This window comes from Somniosus microcephalus, chromosome 28 (genome assembly GCF_052327205.1).
Source record: "Somniosus microcephalus isolate GS21.2 chromosome 28, FLI_Smic_1.0, whole genome shotgun sequence".
Taxonomy (NCBI): Eukaryota; Metazoa; Chordata; class Chondrichthyes; order Squaliformes; family Somniosidae; genus Somniosus; species Somniosus microcephalus.
Window position 1 is genome coordinate 31,981,452 of NC_141014.1, and position 16,095 is coordinate 31,997,546.

At 50.3% G+C, this 16,095-nt stretch overlaps 1 protein-coding gene across 1 annotated transcript in view; it reads left to right on the forward strand.

Annotated features, from left to right (window-relative positions):
* The window catches only part of LOC147099511 (proline-rich protein 12-like), an 81,607-nt gene extending 67,890 nt beyond the window's left edge, over positions 1 to 13,717 (forward strand). The window contains exons 12-16 of the mRNA XM_085969714.1: positions 3,285 to 3,410; positions 4,354 to 4,451; positions 7,057 to 7,209; positions 8,203 to 8,298; positions 12,088 to 13,717. Coding sequence (XP_085825840.1) covers positions 3,285 to 3,410; positions 4,354 to 4,451; positions 7,057 to 7,209; positions 8,203 to 8,298; positions 12,088 to 12,228 — 614 coding nt within the window. The 3' untranslated portion in view covers positions 12,229 to 13,717. The remainder of the gene's footprint in view (positions 1 to 3,284; positions 3,411 to 4,353; positions 4,452 to 7,056; positions 7,210 to 8,202; positions 8,299 to 12,087) is intronic.
* The last annotated feature ends 2,378 nt before the right edge of the window (positions 13,718 to 16,095 follow it).

Sequence of the window (16,095 nt, forward strand, 5' to 3'; positions counted from 1 at the left end):
TTTGTGGGGGATGTTCAGGAGGTCGGTGATGTGGGGTGGGGTGGAATGGAGCATTTTCCACTTTTGGGATCAAGTTCTACTCCCAAGCAGCACCAGCTCGGGTACAGCGCTGGTTTGATGCTGAGTTAAGCTTCCTTCACACTGCCCCATCGAGCAGGTACAGCACGGGTTAGATACAGAGTAAAGCTCCCTCTACACTGTCCCGTCAAACACTCCCAGGGCAGGTACAGCACGGGTTAGATACAGAGTAAAGCTCCCTCTACACTGTCCCATCAAACACTCCCAGGGCAGGTACAGCACGGGTTAGATACAGAGTAAAGCTCCCTCTACACTGTCCCATCAAACACTCCCAGGGCAGGTACAGCACGGGTTAGATACAGAGTAAAGCTCCCTCTACACTTTTTCTTGTCCTTCTGGGTGGTAGAGGGAGATGCTGCCAAAGAAGCCTTGGCGAGTTGCTGCAATGCACCTTGTAGATGGTACACACTGCAGCCACGGTGCGCCGGTGGTGGAGGGAGTGAATGTTTAAGGTGGTGGATGGGGTGCCGATCAAGCGGGCTGCTTTGTCCTGGATGGTGTCGAGCTTCTTGAGTGTTGTTGGAGCTGCGCTCATCCAGGCAAGTGGAGAGTATTCTATCACACTCCTCATGCTGCCCCATCAATAATGCCCAGGTCAGGCATGGCATGGGTTAAGTTGCATCTACAATTAGCCCAATAAAGTACTTTTCCCCAACCTCACTGGAGCACCCTCGGAGTGTGAAACCTCTTTCCCACACCAGCCACCTTTTATCCTCTCTGAGCGAGATGGACATTTTGCACCAAGTAAAAGGCTGGTGTGTTGTAGGCTTGTGAATGCCAAGCCGACACTGCACCAGACTCCTCGGAGGGACGAATGGGTTGCTCCGAGGCGGGAGGTATTGTGCAGCAAGGCTTTCAAGTAGATTGGAGCTGCAAGAATAGCACAGATGCGGTTAAGGGGAGGCTCGATAAACACATGAAGGAGAAAGGAATTGATGTGCCTTCAATAACCACAAAACTAGAAGTTATAGACATTAACAAGTTGGCTTTTAATCACTAAGATCAGAGCTAACATCTCAACACACTGACTGGCTCGCAGGAATGAGTCATATAGATCCTGGGATCTTTATGTAAGAGAAGTCAGGGGCGGAGCCAAGAGCCAAGACCTGGAACATTCCAGGTTAGTCAGGAAAGAGGAAGTGAAACTATACACCGTGTGGGGGAGGGTAATATACATGAGCGCAAAACGAATACAGGCACGACAAACACATTTCATTACAGGAATGGAAGGATATGTTGATGGGGTGAGATGCAGTCGAGGTGGGAGGAGGCTGGTGTGGAGCATAAACACCGGCCACGGACCAGTTGGGCCGAATGGCCTGTTTCTGCGCTGTAAATCCTGTAATAAAGTCCGCAGTCCTACGGACTCGTGAGTGATCGGAGCGAACACTCAATCCAAGAGTCTGCTTATTTCTTGAGTAATTGCAGGTGCTGCAGAAATAATCTCGCCCTCGGGGATCATTTGTTTAAAGCAAACACAATAAACGGACTTTGAACTGAATAAAAAATCTCCAAGTGTGGCTCGGCCTCTATAGAATTCCAGACAGTCCACTTTTGCACTTAAAAACAGTTTCGATTTTACAATGTTGCGCGGCACGAATTTTGCCTGCACCCTTGTAGAAACGGACAATCGTACAGAAGTTGTGTTGCGTGCTTCAGTGTCGAGGCACTTGGTTGATGATCACTGACTGGGGAGGTGGAGCGTGCAACTCGGCAAAGCTACCTGCCTAGTATCATAGCGCACAGAAGGAGGCCATTCGGCCCGTCGTGCCTGTGCCGGCTGACGTAAGAAAACTACTAGGCACTCGGTCTAAGCGTTAAACAAAGCTTTAATCAACTGTTTTACAACATGGAGGTCTAGTTGTGTCCTTCACTAGTTCCTGTAAAAGAATGTCCTGCGCAAGCTGGGCCCGTGCCCGAGTATTTATACTCTCCCTGGACAGCGCCACCCGTAGGCCGCTCAGTATTATTTCATAAGTCTTTCTTTCATGAATGACTGATTCATGTCACCGGCTCTTTGAAAGAGCTCTCCAATTAGCTCCACTCCCCCCTGCTCTTTCCCCATAGCCCTGCCAATTTTTCCCTTTTAAAGTATTTATCCAATTCCCCTTTGAAGGTTACTATTGAACCTGCTTCCCTTCAGGCAGTGCATTCCAGATCACTCGCTGCTTAAAAAAATAAAACTATGGTTCTTTTGCTGAAATGAAGTTAGCTACTGGGTTAAACAAACTTTTTACATTAATCAGGGCCCACCCCAGTTTATAGGTTCCATGCAAATATCGGCATATTCGTATAATTCAGGGCTGGAAAAGTTAATAACACAGCAATAATCTGTAATAAAAATGTAAATTGACTTATTCAATCAATGTAAATCAGTGATCTATTGCATGCGGCAAGACATTAAACAGGGAAGACTTGCATATAATGTCCTTCACAGCCAATGAAATATTTTTTGAAGTGCGGTCACTGTTGTAATGTCGGTGACTCAAGGGATAATTGGACCAGGGTACACAGAGCTAAGATTTTTAATAGATATTTCTCTGCACTGCAGAGGAGCTGGGAAAGTGCAAACCCGAGGCACTACAGCACCACTACTGGTGGGAGGGTGTAATTACAGCGTGACGTGATTACATAAAGAAAAGCACACATACACTTATATAGCACCTTTCACTGGACGTCCCAAAGCGCTTTACAGCCAATGAAGTACTTTTTTTTGGAAGTGTAGTCACTGTCGTAATGTAGGAAACGTGGCAGCCAATTTGCGCACAGCAAGCTCCCACAAACAGCAATGTGATAATGACCAGATTATGTTTTTTTTTAGTGATGTTGATTGAGGGATAAATATTGGCCCCAGGACACTGGGGAGAACTTCCCTGCTCCTCTTCAAAATAGTGCCGTGGGATCTTTTATGTCCACCTGAGAGAGCAGACGGAGCCTCGGTTTAACGTCTCATCCGAAAGATGGCACCTCCGACAGTGCGGCACTCCCTGAGCACTGCACTGGGAGCGTCGGCCTGGATTTTTGTGCTCAAGTCCATGGAGTAGGAGTCTCCTAGCCAGTTCCCATTATAAATGTAGACACAGGAATTTATACTGTGGGGCGGAGGAAGTAGATCCAAAATGTGACGCCAGGAATTAAGGATTTGTAATCAGGAAGTGCGTACGGGCAAAAGGTTTTTAACCATGAATACTTGCCCTGTGCTGCAGAACGGATCCCCACAGGCCGCATCCTGAACACACGAGCGATGAAGGAGATGTACAAGAGCTACATTGAGTTACTGGTCAGTGCTGCCCTCGACCCAGCCATGATCGAGACCATCGAGGCCAACAATGGTAGGACATGACAAACAACTTGCAAAACTGTACTCATTTTTTGAGTGAGAATACCCAGCCTTATTCTGTTCCAATTATTCCCTCTTCTCCCCACGCCGTTCTACTGTTTCGCCCCCCCCCCCCTTTCTCTTCACTTCCTCCTGCCCTCACTCTCTCTCGGGCCCTCGCTCTCCTTCTCTGCGTCTCACTCACTCTTTCTGTCCTGATCCTGCTCTTCGTCTGTTTAAGGCGTTCTGCATTTCGAAGGAAAGTTTCTGAAAATGGAAGACGAGAACGAAAGACTTGCATTTCTGTAGCGCCTTTAACCACTGCAGGACGTCCCAGAGCGCTTTACAGCCAATTAAGTGCTTTTGAAGTGTAGTCACTGTTGTAATGTAGGAAACGCGGTGCCCAGTTTGCGCACAGCAAGACCCCACAGGCAGCAGTGCCAGATAATTCTTTCTTTTCGTGATGTCGATTGAGGGATATTGGTCGGGACCCCAGGGAGAACCCCTCCCACTGCTCTTCTTCGAAATAGTGGCTGACGTAAGAAAACTGCTAGGCACTTGGTCGAAGCGTTAAACAAAGCTTCAATCAACTGTTTTACAACATGGAGGTCTAGTTGTGTCCTTCACTAGTTCCTGTTAAGAATGTCCTGCGCAAGCTGGGCCCGTGCCCGAGTATTTATACTCTCCCTGGACAGCACCACCCGCAGGCCGCCCAGTATTATTTCATAAGTCACTTCTTTCATGAATGACTGATTCATGTCCGCGGCCGTGGGAACTTCTATGTTCAACCTGAGAGGGCCTCAGTTTAACATCTCATCCAAAAGACGGCACCTCTGACAGTGCAGCGCTCCCTCAGCACCGCACTGGGAGTGTCAGCTTAGAACTGCTGCTAAATGAAACCGCCTCTGGGGTTGACGGTGGTCGCTGCTGATTTATATCTTTGCTTTTTGTTGCAGACGAACTCTATTTACCAACCATGAAGAAGATTGACGGCATTTTAACAGAACACAAGAAGCGAGTGACAAAACGAGTGTCTCTGAGCTCCTCGCTCCAGGTATCTGCCCTGACTGCTTATTTACATAAAGTTTAATTATATAAAGGAACACGGCTCAAATGTCTCTGCATTTCCGAGTATCGTCGGAGAGGTGGAGTTCACATTGAACAGATCAGCACGGAGGTCCTTGATGACTCTGTTGCTAAAATACACTGCTTGCTGTGGAAACCGAAGCTTAGAAACAGCAACAACTTGCATTTATATAGCACCTTTAACATAGTAAAACGTCCCAAGGCACTTCTCTGGAGCATTATCGGACAAACTTTGACACCGATCCAGATGGAGACTTGAGGACAGGTGAGAGGTAGGTTCTAAGCTAGGGAGAGAGAGAGAGTGAGAGAGAGGCGGAGAGGTTTAAGGAGGGAATTCCGGAGCTTAGGGTCTAGACGGCTGAAGGCGCGGCCGCCAATGGTGGGGCGAAAGGGAGTGGGGGATGCGCCAGAGGCCAGAGTTGGAGAAAGGCAGAGTTTTTGGAGGCGGTGACCGAGATAGGGAGGGGACGAGGATGAGAGTTTTAAGTCCGAGGCCTTAGTAACGATCCCTGTCCTGTGCAGAATTGCCTTGTCTCAGCGGTCGGGGTGCCGTGCTTGGTCCCTGCTCCTAGGCTTGGGAGGGAAATAATCAAGCGGGGTTCATAACCGTTTTCCACCTGACTCCCGATGGGAGAGTGCGTGTGAGCAGATGTCGGGGGTCAGTTGTGTGTTGGGGGGGGGGGGGTGGTCGGTGTTGGTGGGCGGGAGACGGGATCTGGCTCGGCCGTGGTGCCCCCCACAGCCGGATAGCCCGCTGACTCTCACTATTTATGCTCGCACGTGGCAAAAGGCCACTTGTGTGGGGTGACCGCACCTAATGGAGTCGGTGCATTGAAGGAGAGCGGGTGGGGGGGGGGGGGGGGAGTTAAATTGGGCGGGGACTGGAGAGGATTGGCGCACAGTCGGTTGAACAGGGGAAAAGTAGGCAGTACGTCTGGATCCAGGAAACGAGAGCACGGACAAGAGATGTGATCTAATTAGAATCTTGCAGCACAGAAGGAGGCCAATCGGCCCATCGTGCCTGTGCCGGCTCTTTGAAAGAGCTCTCCAATTAGTCCCACTCCCCTGTTCTTTCCCCATAGCCCTGCAAATTTTCCCTTTTCAAGTATATATATCCAATTTCCTTTCAAAAGTTACTATTGAAATTGCTTACACCACACTTTCAGGCAGCGCATTCCAGATCATCAAAACTCGCTGTGTAAAAATTTTTTTTTTTAAATCTCTTCATCTCCCCTCTGGCTCTTTGGCCAATCACCTTAAATCTGTGTCCTCTGGTTACTGACCTACCTATCTGTGGAAACAGTTTCTCCTTATTTACTCCGTCAAAACCCCTCATAATTTTGAACACCTCTATTAAATCTCTCCTTAATCTTCTCTACTCTAAAGAGAACAACCCCAGCTTCTCCAGTCTCTCCGCATAACTGAAGTCCCTCATCCCTGGTACCATTCCAGTAAATCTCCTCTGCACCCGATCCAAGGCTTCGACATCCATCTTAAAGTTGACAAGGGACTATATATGAATGTGTTTGCTCTTTACTTACTGAATACTGTCAAGCCAGGTGACGAACTCATAGGCACTGCTGGTGGGAGCGTGACACTGCACATACGATTCCGGGGCACAGTCCACAGTGTTGAACACAACTAAACTGTATTGTGTGCCCCCATACTGAGGAAAGAAAGAATTACATTAGTAGGGAAAATCACCACAAATGCACATCATTTATACTGTGAACCAGAGTAAGGAGTGACGTAGCTTAAATGTTGTCAGGTCAGTGTGATGCCCAGAGTTGGACGCAATATTGGGCCAGATTTTGCTGAAGTGGGGCATTTAACTGCGTCTGCCGTTAGACACACTTGCCCATGCACGTTTAGGTTTTTACAATAGTTGCTGAAAGTGCAAACTGGTAACGGTGCAGCGAGGAAACAGGGCATCTGGGACCCGAGTGAACAGGGCAAGAAACGGGATCTCCTTAACCGAAGGATGGAGAAATTAACAGCGCAAGGACCGAGAACGACGTGTAAATTACAGTGGGTGAATCCAACATCAAATCAGGTACAGAAAGAGGGAAAGAAAGATTGAATGAAGAGAGCGAGAAAAAAGAGACAAAGGAAAAGTAACACAAAATTGACATTTTTAACGTCTCCAACAACAATTAAAATCTGACTGAATGAGACTCCACACTTGCAATAGTTTATTTTCAGTGTCGGAGGTTGACTGGCAGTAATTAACACTTACCACGTTGTTCAAAGGTTACTTAGACTGAAATGGACAAGACTTTACTTTCTGTGGCGGGTTTAGTTCGTATCTACCGCGCAAATATGGCAACTTCACGCCGCTCAGTGGCGAGGCGGGCAGCGAGATGCTGTTTTCGCGAAGTCGTTGGCATAGCGACGCATCTCGGAGAGCAACGTTTGGCTGTTTGAGTTTAACCGCGCACCTGCCCCATCGCCTGACGTTGCTCTAGCATTAGCGCATGAATAACGGTGAGCGCCATTTGGCCTCGCCGTTCTCTTGACAGGCCAATCTGGGCCGTTGTGTAATGTTTTGGCCGTGCGCGCGCGTTATTTTACAGGAGGGATTGCAGACGTTCCCTCAGCTGGTTGTCGAGGACAGCGAGGCAGATCGCAAGGACAACCCTGCCAGCTCAGTGAAGCTAAAAGTGACCGGCGCGCCCTACAACAGGAAGACGCTCAACCAGCTGAAGAAGAATGCACCGCGGCCACAGGTAGGGAAGCCTGCTGGTTTGGCGCTGGTCCGGCGGGCGGAGGGGGGGCTGTTGGGCATAAAGCTCCCTCCTTGGTTTTTTTATTCGTTCCTGGGATGTGAGCACCGCTGGCAAGGCCAGCATTTATTGCCCATCCCTAATTGCCCCTTGAGAAGGTGGTGGTGAGCCGCCTTCTTGAACCGCTGCAGTCCGTGTGGTGAAGGTGCTCCCACAGTGCTGTTAGGGAGGGAGTTCCAGGATTTTGACCCAGCGGCGATGAAGGAACGGCCAATATATTTCCAAGTCGGGGTGGTGTGTGTGTGTGTGTGTGTGTGAGACTTGGAAGGGGGAACTTGGAGGTGGTGGTGTGCCCATGCGCCTGCTGCCCTTATCCTTCTAGGTGGCGGAGGTCGCGGGTTTGGGGGGTGCTGTCGGAGAAGCCTTGGCGAGTTGCTGCAAGGAGACACCAATCCGGGCACCATTTTGTAATGGTGTGTTTGTCATACAAGTATTCCTCAACCACACACTTCTTCCCAAAAGTATTGGCTACAGAAAGTGATTGGGAGCTGGACCGCTTCTTGACTGGGGCAGAGGTCGCATCATAAGTGCCGTTACAAGATAACACTTGGCGCATTTGATCTCCTGGACTGGATTCGATCGCCTGAGGGAATCGGCGAAGAATTTTCCAGAGTATTTTCTCCTTTATTGGCCCTGGGGTTTTTTTGCGCCGCTCCCTGGAGATGACATGGCTGGGGGATGGATGGTTGGGAAGAGGGGTTGGAGGGATGCGGCAGGGGGGGGGGGGGGAACGGGCAGGAAGGAATTTGTCTCGTCGCGATGCTCTGGCCACCATGGTGTCGGGACAGGCTTGATGGAGCAGCTGGCCTTTGCCTGCCCCGTCAATACCGTCTCTTCATATTCGATGGGAAGGGCACAGTTGGCCCGTTTGCAGTGTGGGGCTTCCCACACTCTGTGTCCGTCAGTCAGTGAGAGGCTCTTGTGTTTGTTTTCCAGGACTTTCAAGTGGAGGCGGAGAAATTGCAGTTTTACACCTTGTTTCATTCCCTCCACCACTACAAGTACCACACATTACTGCACTGTAAGCAGCAGGTGAGCTGGTTTAATTTCCGTAATCTTTCCTACTGCTTCTAGAAGCAAATTTGATCCGTTTTTATTATTCCCCCGCCAACAATTGGCCCGCCGCACAAACGCCCCCCCCAACTACCCGCCTCAGTTATGTGGAGAGTGGAGAGAAACTGGGATTGTTCTCCTTCGAGCAGAGAAGGTTAAGGAGAGAGTTAATAGAGGCGTTCGAAATGACGCTGGGTTTTGATGGCAAATGAGGAGAAACTGTTCCCACTGACCGGAGGGTCGGTAACCAGAGGACACAGATTTAAGATAATCAGCAAAAGAACCAGAGAGGGGGTGATGAGGAGAATTTTTTTTTTTTCGCAGCGAGTTGTTGTGATCGGGAACGCGCTGCCTGAAAGGGCGGTGGATGCAGATTCGATAGTAACTTTCAAAACGCAGATTGGGTGACCGCTTTGCGGAACACCTCCGTTCAGTCCGTCACGGTGGCCCCGAGCTTCCGGTCGCCTGTCATTTCAATTCACCGCCCCATTCCCACTCAGACCTCACCGTCCGCGGCCTCTTGCATTGTTCCACGGAAGCTCAGCGTAAACTCGAGGAACAGCACCTCATCTTCCGATTAGGCACTTTACAGCCTTCTGGACTCAATATCGAGTTCAACAATCTCAGATCATAACCTCGGCCCCTATTATATTTTTATATATTTTTTATCCACACTTTTGGTTTGTGCCTTTTCCTTTTTTCTTCTCTCCCACATGGCAGCTGTCTCTCACTCTGCCAGCGCATTTCACACTTCATCTAGAGCCATCCTTTGTCTCTTTACCTGTCCTATTACCATCTCGTCTCACCTTGAATATCTCTTAATGTCTCTTCACCTCTCACTGACCTTCCCTTTTGTTCTTTCATCCCCTCCCCCATTTCCCAGCCCCCAAACTGACCTTTTAATCTGTTTCATTTCCTGTGTTTTTTCAGTCCTGACGAAGGGTCTTCGACTTGAAACGTTGACCCTGTTTCTCTCTCCACGGATGCTGCCCTGGCCTGCTGAGTTTTTCCAGCGTTTTCTGTTGTTATTTCGGATTTCCAGCATCCGCAGTATTTTGCTATCACTTTCAAAAGGGAAATGGATACTTGATCAGGAATAATTTGCGGGGCTATGGGGAAAGAGCAGGGGGGAGTGGGACTGATTGGATAGCAGATTTCAAAGAGCCGGCACAGGCACGATGGGCCGAATGGCCTCCTCCTGTGCTGTAAGATTCTGTTCAGTTCCCCAGGTCTGCCGGTAGTGCAGCTCTGTGGCTGGGTGCGAGTAGACCGGCGAGAGCACCCCCTTGGGCAGGCTCGATGGGCCGAGCGGCTTCCTGCGTTCAGCACCCTGCCACGATTAAGATCGAGGGCGGTTTGAAAGCCGTGACTCGCCAGCTCTGGGTGCGGGCTTCACATTAAAACCTGGGGTGTGGCAGTGCAATAGGTTAGGGTACTGGACCAGTAAGCCAAAGGTTGTAAGTTCAAATCCCACCAAGGCTAGTTGTGGAATTGAATTCCAATCAATCTGGTCATTTGAAAATGCGCACAAAAAGCATATTCTTAAAAAAAAAATCTCGTCGTTCAGGGAAGGGAAACGGCAACTCCATTACAGTGTGGCCTACAAGTGACTCCATTCCCACGCTGTCTGGTTGATCCCTAATGCCCTCAGGGTAACTCGGCCCTTGGCAACTAATACCACATCCCAAGAACAAGTAATACCGTTTATATTTAAAATATCTAATCAGCTAAGCTGATTTTTAAACCAGAACGAGTGCGATCTGACAGGCCTCTCTCTAATTCCAGCCATCATTCTGCCTTCCTTCCCCTCACTTCCCCGTCCCCCAGTGTTATTATTGAGCTGGGGGGTGGGGGGGGCGCACACCGACACTGCAAGGGAGATTCATTTCATTAATAATCAAATTCACCTGGGGGGGGGACTAACAACAGAAAACGCTGGAAACACTCAGCAGGCCAGGCAGCATCCGTGGAGAGAGAAACAGAGTCAACGGTTCAGGTCGAAACCCTTCGTCAGAACTGGAAAAAAAGCAGGAAATGGAGCAGATTTAAAAGCAAGTTTATGGGCTGGGAAATGGGGGAGGGGATGAAAAAACAAAAGGGAAGGCCTGTGATAGGATGGAAGGCAGGAGAAGTGAAGAGGCATTAAGAGATATTCAAGGCAAGAGGAGATGGTAATGGGACAGGTTAAGAAACAAAGGATGGCTCTAGATGGAGTGTGAATTGCGCTGGCAGAATGAAAGACAGGGAAGTGCCAGGTCGGTGCTGAAAGGCTTTAAACTGAGGCCTAACTTGGTTCTAAAACCGTGGCAATCATTTGTAATTTTATCCACGAGCTTTCTCCGCTGCAGGAATCGTTTGCTTCGTAGCTTGTGTGTATATATGCATCGGTTTTACTTTTAAATCATTTTTTCTTTTCAACTTAAAAAATAAAATAAGGTGCTTCTTGAAATTGTGTGATGGGGAATTGGATCCAAAATGGCCGCCCTAGCAACAATAAACCTAACCCTCCTTACCTAAGGAAGGATATACTTGCCACAGAGGGAGTGCAACGAAGGTTCACCAGACTGATTCCTGGATTGGGAAGGGGATTGTCCTATGAGGAGAGATTGTGTAGACTAGGTCTATATTCTCTAGAGTTTAGAAGAATGAGAGGTGATCTCACTGAAACATACAAAATTCTTAGATGCAGTGAGGATGTTTCCCCCTGGCTGGGGCGTCTAGAACCAGGGGGTCACAGTCTCAGGATAAGGGGTTGGCCATTTCGGACTGAGATGAGGAGAAATGTCTTCACTCAGAGGGTGGTGAATCTTTGGAATTCTCTACCTCAGAGGGCTGTGGAGGCTCAGTCGTTGAGTATATTCAAGACAGAGATCGATAGATTTTTGAATGTTAAGGGAATCAAGGGATATGGGGATTGTGCGGGAAAGTGGAGTTGAGGTCGAAGATCAGCCATGATCTTATTGAATAGCGGAGCAGGCTCGAGGGGCTGAATGGCCAACTCCTGCTTCTATTTTTTATGTTCTTATGTAATAAAGTAGAGACCGTTTTTTGAAAGAACTACTGTGAGTTAAATTTAATCAGAACTTTCACTGCACAAAACCGAGCTCAGAACCAGCACCATAACCAGTGCTATATATGAGCGTGTGCGCCCGGGATTAACCGGTTAACCACCGGAAATCATGTAGGCCCCCCCCCCACCACAAACCTCATTCCTTGACAAGCTCCCACAAACAGCAATGTGCTAATGACCAGATAATCTGTTTTAGTGATGTTGATTGAGGGATAAATATTGGTCCAGGACACCGGGGAGAACTCCCCTGCTCTTCTTTGAAATAGTGCCGCGGGATCTTTTACGTCCACGAGAGAGCAGACGGGGCCTTGGTTTAACGTCTCGTCCGAAAGACGACACCTCCGACAGTGCACTGGAGTGTCAGCTTGGGATTTTTGTGCTCGAATCTCTGGAGTGGGACTTGAACCCACAGCCTTCTGATTCAGAGGCGAGGGTGTGCACCCTGCCATTAGGTAGAAATCTCCCTATTTTGTCACACTCGGTCCCAGCTGAATGGTTTTAAGTCGAGCGGAAAACTTATTATTCAGAGGAGCTGATGATGGTGTAAGGGACAGGGTACCTAATTTGGATGATCAGCCATGATCGCATTGAATGGCGGAGCAGGCTCGAGGGGCCGAATGGCCTACTCCTGCTCCTATCTTCTATGTTTCTATGTAAGGAAGCCTCATTCTTGTGTTTGACTTTCCATTCTCCCGCAGACAGACACGCTGTCGGAAGTGAACGAGGACGTGGGCCAGGAGGAGATTGTGCAGCAGTGCATGCGAAACGTGGCGTGGCTCGAGAAACTGTTCGACTCCTTCAGCGAGCTCCTCACACAGGTGCAGCAGCAGTGCGCGTGACACCAACGAGCGACGAGACTGCCCGGGCCTGTCCTCCTCCTCCTCCTCCTCCTCCTCCTCCTCTCTCTCTCTCTCTCTCTCTCTCTCTCTCTCCCTCTCTTTCCCACTTCATCCCATCCCGCACACCTTCCAGTTCCCCATCACCGCCACCACCTCCTCTCCCTCTTCCATCCCTCCCTCCCTCCCATCCAATGCTGGACGCTTCATCCCATCCAAAATGACCGTCTCTCTCACGCAGGACACGACAGTCGACGATCGGCGGAGCTGGCCTAATTTCATCACCGGGTTTCTTTTTGTTGTTGTTGTTGCTGTGCGGTGATTTCAGTGCGAAAATATTCAGTTAGGAGTGTTGAAATGGCTTTTATTATTTTCTTTTTTTTCTAACCCTTCGATAAAGCCTCACAGCCTAGGCCCGGCTTTTACTCAGAGCACTGAAAGGCGTTGATGCTTTAGGGTGGGGGTGGGGGGGCGGGGGGGATCTGTTGAATTAAAACCTTGCAAGCAAAACTGCTCATTCCCTCGCCTACCCGCCTCCCCACCCCACTGACGCTACTTACCGTTTCTGTAAGTGATGTGGAGAGGGGGGGCTTATTGATTCTCGGCCTGAACGAGAGGGACAAGTACTAACTTGCTCACTAACGGCCTCCGTTTGGCGGTGTGTTAATATGCTGGGGCTGTAGCAGGGAGCGGGGTTGATAACAATCGCATTGGGTTACCAGACTGCGACACTGTTGTAAGGGTTTCGCTTATTAATCTGGAGCAGAGCTGGGAACGGCCTGAGGGGAGTAAAAGATGTGTAAAAATACCACTACATTAAAACCAAGGAGAGGTTTTCTTTTTTTTTAAAAAAAACAAAATACAATTTAGGTTTAGGTCGGACTGCCCGTCACAACTTGCCCTTTTAAAGTTTTAATTCAAACTCGTGTGTCCTTCAGAAAGCTGGATGTGTCTTCTCCATCGCTTCTTTTTAATCCCCAATTTCTTCGCATTTCCATTTCCCAAGTTGCTTGAGGGGCGGTCAGTGTCGGTTAGATCGCTGCCCCTTTCCCACGGGGAGCTAGGTTCGATCCCACTTTGGGCAAATGTGATGGAGGTTTCTCTTGGTGAGCAGGGCGGTCTCGCCCGTTGACTGTCCCTGGTATTGGGTCGTGAGCCAGCGGGGTTGGCAATGGATGAGCTGGTGTTGAATAGCTGATGCCTCCGTGGTTGTGGTGCGGTTGACAGTAGGGTGCCAGTTGGCAGCACCGGGAAACCAGACAATGTTAACCACACCCATGTCATTTTCTTCCTTTCCTCCCCCCTCCACTTCTCTCTCCAACGCATATCCTAGAAAGATTCTGTCAGTATGGAAGCTGTAAACCATCCCCAACCCAGCCTGTTCTATTCTCCGCTACCACCTCCTCCATCCCCAACCCAGCCTGTTCTATTCTCCGCTACCACCTCCTCCATCCCCAACCCAGCCTGTTCTATTCTCCGCTACCACCTCCTCCATCCCCAACCCAGCCTGTTCTATTCTCCGCTACCACTTCCTCCATCCCCAACCCAGCCTGTTCTATTCTCCGCTACCACCTCCTCCATCCCCAACCCAGCCTGTTCTATTCTCCGCTACCAGCTCCTCCATCCCCAACCCAGCCTGTTCTATTCTCCGCTACCACCTCCTCCATCCCCAACCCAGCCTGTTCTATTCTCCGCTACCACCTCCTCCATCCCCAACCCAGCCTGTTCTATTCTCCGCTACCACCTCCTCCATCCCCAACCCAGCCTGTTCTATTCTCCGCTACCACCTCCTCCATCCCCAACCCAGCCTGTTCTATTCTCCGCTACCACCTCCTCCATCCCTAACCCAGCCTGTTCTATTCTCCGCTACCACCTCCTCCATCCCCAACCCAGCCTGTTCTATTCTCCGCTACCACCTCCTCCATCCCCAACCCAGCCTGTTCTATTCTCCGCTACCACCTCCTCCATCACCAACCCAGCCTGTTCTATTCTCCGCTACCAGCTCCTCCATCCCCAACCCAGCCTGTTCTATTCTCCGCTACCACCTCCTCCATCCCCAACCCAGCCTGTTCTATTCTCCGCTACCACCTCCTCCATCACCAACCCAGCCTGTTCTATTCTCCGCTACCACCTCCTCCATCCCCAACCCAGCCTGTTCTATTCTCCGCTACCACCTCCTCCATCCCCAACCCAGCCTGTTCTATTCTCCGCTACCACCTCCTCCATCCCCAACCCAGCCTGTTCTATTCTCCGCTACCAGCTCCTCCATCCCCAACCCAGCCTGTTCTATTCTCCGCTACCACCTCCTCCATCACCAACCCAGCCTGTTCTATTCTCCGCTACCACCTCCTCCATCACCAACCCAGCCTGTTCTATTCTCCGCTACCACCTCCTCCATCACCAACCCAGCCTGTTCTATTCTCCGCTACCACCTCCTCCATCCCCAACCCAGCCTGTTCTATTCTCCGCTACCACCTCCTCCATCCCCAACCCAGCCTGTTCTATTCTCCGCTACCACCTCCTCCATCACCAACCCAGCCTGTTCTATTCTCCGCTACCACCTCCTCCATCCCTAACCCAGCCTGTTCTATTCTCCGCTACCACCTCCTCCATCCCCAACCCAGCCTGTTCTATTCTCCGCTACCACCTCCTCCATCACCAACCCAGCCTGTTCTATTCTCCGCTACCACCTCCTCCATCCCCAACCCAGCCTGTTCTATTCTCCGCTACCACCTCCTCCATCCCTAACCCAGCCTGTTCTATTCTCCGCTACCACCTCCTCCATCCCCAACCCAGCCTGTTCTATTCTCCGCTACCACCTCCTCCATCCCCAACCCAGCCTGTTCTATTCTCCGCTACCACCTCCTCCATCCCTAACCCAGCCTGTTCTATTCTCCGCTACCACCTCCTCCATTCCCAACCCAGCCTGTTCTATTCTCCGCTACCACCTCCTCCATCCCCAACCCAGCCTGTTCTATTCTCCGCTACCACCTCCTCCATCACCAACCCAGCCTGTTCTATTCTCTGCTACCAGCTCCTCCATCACCAACCCAGCCTGTTCTATTCTCCGCTACCACCTCCTCCATTCCCAACCCAGCCTGTTCTATTCTCCGCTACCACCTCCTCCATCCCCAACCCAGCCTGTTCTATTCTCCGCTACCACCTCCTCCATCACCAACCCAGCCTGTTCTATTCTCCGCTACCACCTCCTCCATCACCAACCCAGCCTGTTCTATTCTCCGCTACCACCTCCTCCATCACCAACCCAGCCTGTTCTATTCTCCGCTACCAGCTCCTCCATCCCCAACTCAGCCTGTTCTATTCTCCGCTACCACCTCCTCCATCCCTAACCCAGCCTGTTCTATTCTCCGCCACCACCTCCTCCATCCCTAACCCAGCCTGTTCTATTCTCCGCTACCACCTCCTCCATCCCCAACCCAGCCTGTTCTATTCTCCGCTACCACCTCCTCCATCCTTCTTTCATATCCAGTGCCAGCTCCTTCAGCATTGCCTCAGCTCAACCCATCCCCACTCCAAAGGCAAGTTCATATTTTCCAGCCAAATTGTTATTTATATCGGGGCGGGTGGTTGGGGGAAGGGGATTCCTTTTGTCCGGCGGGGAGTAGGGGGCAGAGATGAACACAAACTCTGTATCTCTCCCCATTTGAGTGACTCCCATGATAGAATGTCTCCGATATGCCGATCTCTTCCCCCCCCCGCCCCCCCTTCACAGGCTGTGGTTTTTTTCTGACTTTTGGAAACCTGATTCGTGTTGTTGTCTCAGCCCCTGTTCCCCGGAGACTGGAAAAAGTCAAGTACACCAGGAGCCACTGGCGACTTCTTATTTTGTTCCCCAATTTTCTCAGCTTG